The sequence below is a fragment of the Phanerochaete carnosa genome, assembly GCF_000300595.1.
Source record: "Phanerochaete carnosa HHB-10118-sp unplaced genomic scaffold PHACAscaffold_13, whole genome shotgun sequence".
Lineage (NCBI taxonomy): Eukaryota > Fungi > Basidiomycota > Agaricomycetes > Polyporales > Phanerochaetaceae > Phanerochaete > Phanerochaete carnosa.
The window spans coordinates 33,997-36,934 of NW_006767640.1; the positions used below are offsets into that span (position 1 = coordinate 33,997).

A 2,938-nucleotide genomic window follows, 5' to 3' on the forward strand; every position below is an offset into this window, starting at 1 on the left:
TCGGCAGCATACCGAAGGGATGGTCGAGCTGCATTACCATGGGCTGATGTGAAAGCTGGGACGACGAGATGTTCGAGCGCTTACCTTCGTCCGTCGCGCAATCATCCAACACTTTAGGGCAGACGTCTTTGTACTTCGGCAGACGCCTCTTGAGCTTGAGCTTGAACATCCACACGAGTTTGCCTTGGAGTGCTGCTCTTCGGTGCATTAATCTAATTTTAGTCCAGTAATGACATAGGTGTGTGTCCCGCATACAAATTTGCACATTGTAGCTTGAATAACCAATATATAACTTCTGGCATACCGTAGTGACCCCTAAAATGTGTGCGCTGCCACTGGGTACTACCAGGCACTCCTGAGCCTCTACGCGTGCGCTACCCGACAAGGGCAGATGCGGTGGCTCAGGGTAGCAAGCGCCCTCGCTACGTAGTCAGACGCTGCTTCCTGATGGTTAATACATGAACATACAGTGATACAGCAATGATACCAGGTATAGAGATGGAGTATTAATGATAAAGGACCTTTGCAAGCTCTGAACGCCGACATGCGCCGCTGGAGACGTGTACGTGAGACAAATAAATCTACTGAGAAACCTTCCCGCTTCGTTCCGTCGCAATAAGTTCTTGCACATGTGGGTGCTCCCACAGCGCCCGAGCGGCTTCATGACTGATAGGCGGGAGCGGTTTGCGGGGAAGGCCACCATAGCCATAGAGCTTCTCGAGCAGGAACTTAGTCCCAGCTATGGACGCCTTTGCAATGGTGAAATCTCCACGAGCAACGATGCCCTGCAGACGCTGCGCCTCATGAAGCAACGAAGGATCTGAAAGGGACGCGACGGAAATGTCAAACAATTTTGCACAGGCGTGCTGCAGTAGTGATATCAACATGGTTCAAGGTATGTAGTGAAAGAGGAGCTATGCGCACCGGTGCGACGTTCGCGAGGCCGATGATGGCACCGTGGCCGTTGACGGCGGTCAAGGGGAGGATGAAGTCAGCGAAGCCCCCCAGAACGAGGAACGGCGCATTTGGGTTTTCCCGCGGGTGTGATGCCGTGAAGGCTTTCTCTGAAACAGTCGCACAAATTCTTGTGAGCTTTCCAACGTTGCCGCATCTAGAGAATGTTACGGGTTTTACGAGACAAAGTAGAACATTGATAGAACACATACGTGAGCTTAACGCCACAAAGGTTGGGGCACTGTTCGGCAAGCTCGGTGATCAAGTCCGAGTCGAGATCGATGACGCCACTGGCCCCAGGATCTGCCCGACATGTCAGAGAGATGACGCAGAATGGATATAGCGATGCGCACACAGTTATAAACGATAACCGGAACCGGGCTCTTCTCCGCTACTTCTACGAAGTAAGCCTTCAATGCGTCATTCGTGAGTGTAGCAGCAAAGTATCCGCTCGTAATGACGATCGCGAAGTCGGCGCCCGACACCGCAGCTTCGTGACAAAGTTCCAAAGTCTCGCGCGTGCTGCCCGTGCCAGTGCCGGCAATAACGGGTACATCCGATAGGCCAGCATCGTCAAGGGTTTTGCGCGCTGTCCTGATGAGGGCGGAACGTTCAGAATGTGTAAGATGGATGGCTCGCCCATTGAGCCTGCAACGAGCGGGCGAACGCCGGCTTTCGCGAGCCGCACAACGTGGGATGCGAAGGACTCGAGATCTAGACAAAAATAAAATAGAATCAGGCTTACTCATGTGACTTGAGCTCAAGAATGTATAACGCACCGACATCCTCTGTGTCCGGCTTGAAGAAGGTTGGTATAGGTGCGTAGATCCCGGATGTGAGTATCCGGAAGCCGGCGATGCCGTTCACCCCGTTTGTATGTCCTGTCATGTCGATTGAACCCCACTACTTAATGCCGGTTGTCGTCGAGGGGTGATCCAGGACCCCTGACATTAGGCGGAGGGGCCTGAGGACAATCCGCATCCAAAATGGGGTCTCGGGACCCCCATGCCTGGGGCAATCCGCATCCAAAACACCCCTTGGGCCCGGGAGGGCCGGAGGAATAATCCGTACCGCGCCAGCGGCCGCTCTACCAGGCCTAAGGACCGTCCGTATACGAATTTTTGGAGCACGTTAGCAGCCTCATTTGGCTGGTGCCCAAGGGTTATATATATATATATATATATTTAAGACACTTTCCTCGTCGATATTGGTGGTTTTTCCATATGTAGTGCAACATTTAATACAAAGTGTGCCCCAACCGGGAATCGGTTATCGTTCTCGTGGCTATTCAGATCGCACCGCTGTCAGTGTTCACCTACGATAGGCAAGTAAGAATGAAGAATGCAAGTGAAGGAGCAAATAAAATATTTTATTCCTGTGTCTGTACACCTGTATGCTACTCGAGGGGACAGTCAGAGCTAGGATAGAGTCACTTTGCTTCTGTCCTGAGTTGCCCAAATTGGCATGCCGCTGCAAGCTGTTGCTCCTGCCTCCGTCAATGGCTCCTGGCAGCACAGTCGAAGTTGATTCCGACAGCGAAGCTGCCGTCGAGGCAAGCTGGAACCCCGCCGAGTGGATAGGGATAAGACAAATCTATCATGCCTCTGACACACCCGCCGTTGTACTTGCCGGTAGCCGCCTCGCGCTCACGCCCCATCTGATCATTTCTTGCGCACCCTTCCCGGTGAAATCCCGACTTTTTCATATGATCGCAAGATGATTAGCCTGAACAGCATCACATACAAAGTGTTCTATAAGCTAAACGATGCCCTCTCCCGTTCCAGGATTGAAGCTGCCGTGAAGGCCCTCGATACTTTCCGGAGGCGAGGGGAGAAGAGAGCGGCGGCGGCAGTGGCGGCAGAAGATGGTGACGAAGGTGAGACAGAAACTTAGTTTATTGTATATAGAGATGTTAGTTGTACTACAGGGATGTCTATGGACACAGAACAGCACGAGTTATTGAAGATGTAGAGGCTTGGTGACT

General features: G+C 52.3%; 2 protein-coding genes across 2 annotated transcripts in view; both read right to left on the reverse strand.

Moving 5' to 3' along the window:
- Window positions 1–208, reverse strand: part of PHACADRAFT_201197 (uncharacterized protein) — a gene marked incomplete at both ends in the record, with an annotated part of 801 nt that extends 593 nt beyond the window's left edge. Inside the window, one exon of the mRNA XM_007401495.1 lies at window positions 85–208. Coding sequence (XP_007401557.1) covers window positions 85–208 — 124 coding nt within the window. The remainder of the gene's footprint in view (window positions 1–84) is intronic.
- Window positions 209–581: 373 nt separating this feature from the next.
- PHACADRAFT_166860 (uncharacterized protein) lies at window positions 582–1,842 on the reverse strand (the record flags this gene model as incomplete). Its single annotated transcript, XM_007401496.1, has 5 exons — window positions 582–866; window positions 925–1,111; window positions 1,167–1,257; window positions 1,310–1,588; window positions 1,734–1,842. 5 exons carry the CDS (start codon window positions 1,840–1,842, stop codon window positions 582–584), a joined length of 951 nt encoding a protein of 316 aa, XP_007401558.1.
- Window positions 1,843–2,938: the final 1,096 nt, after the last annotated feature.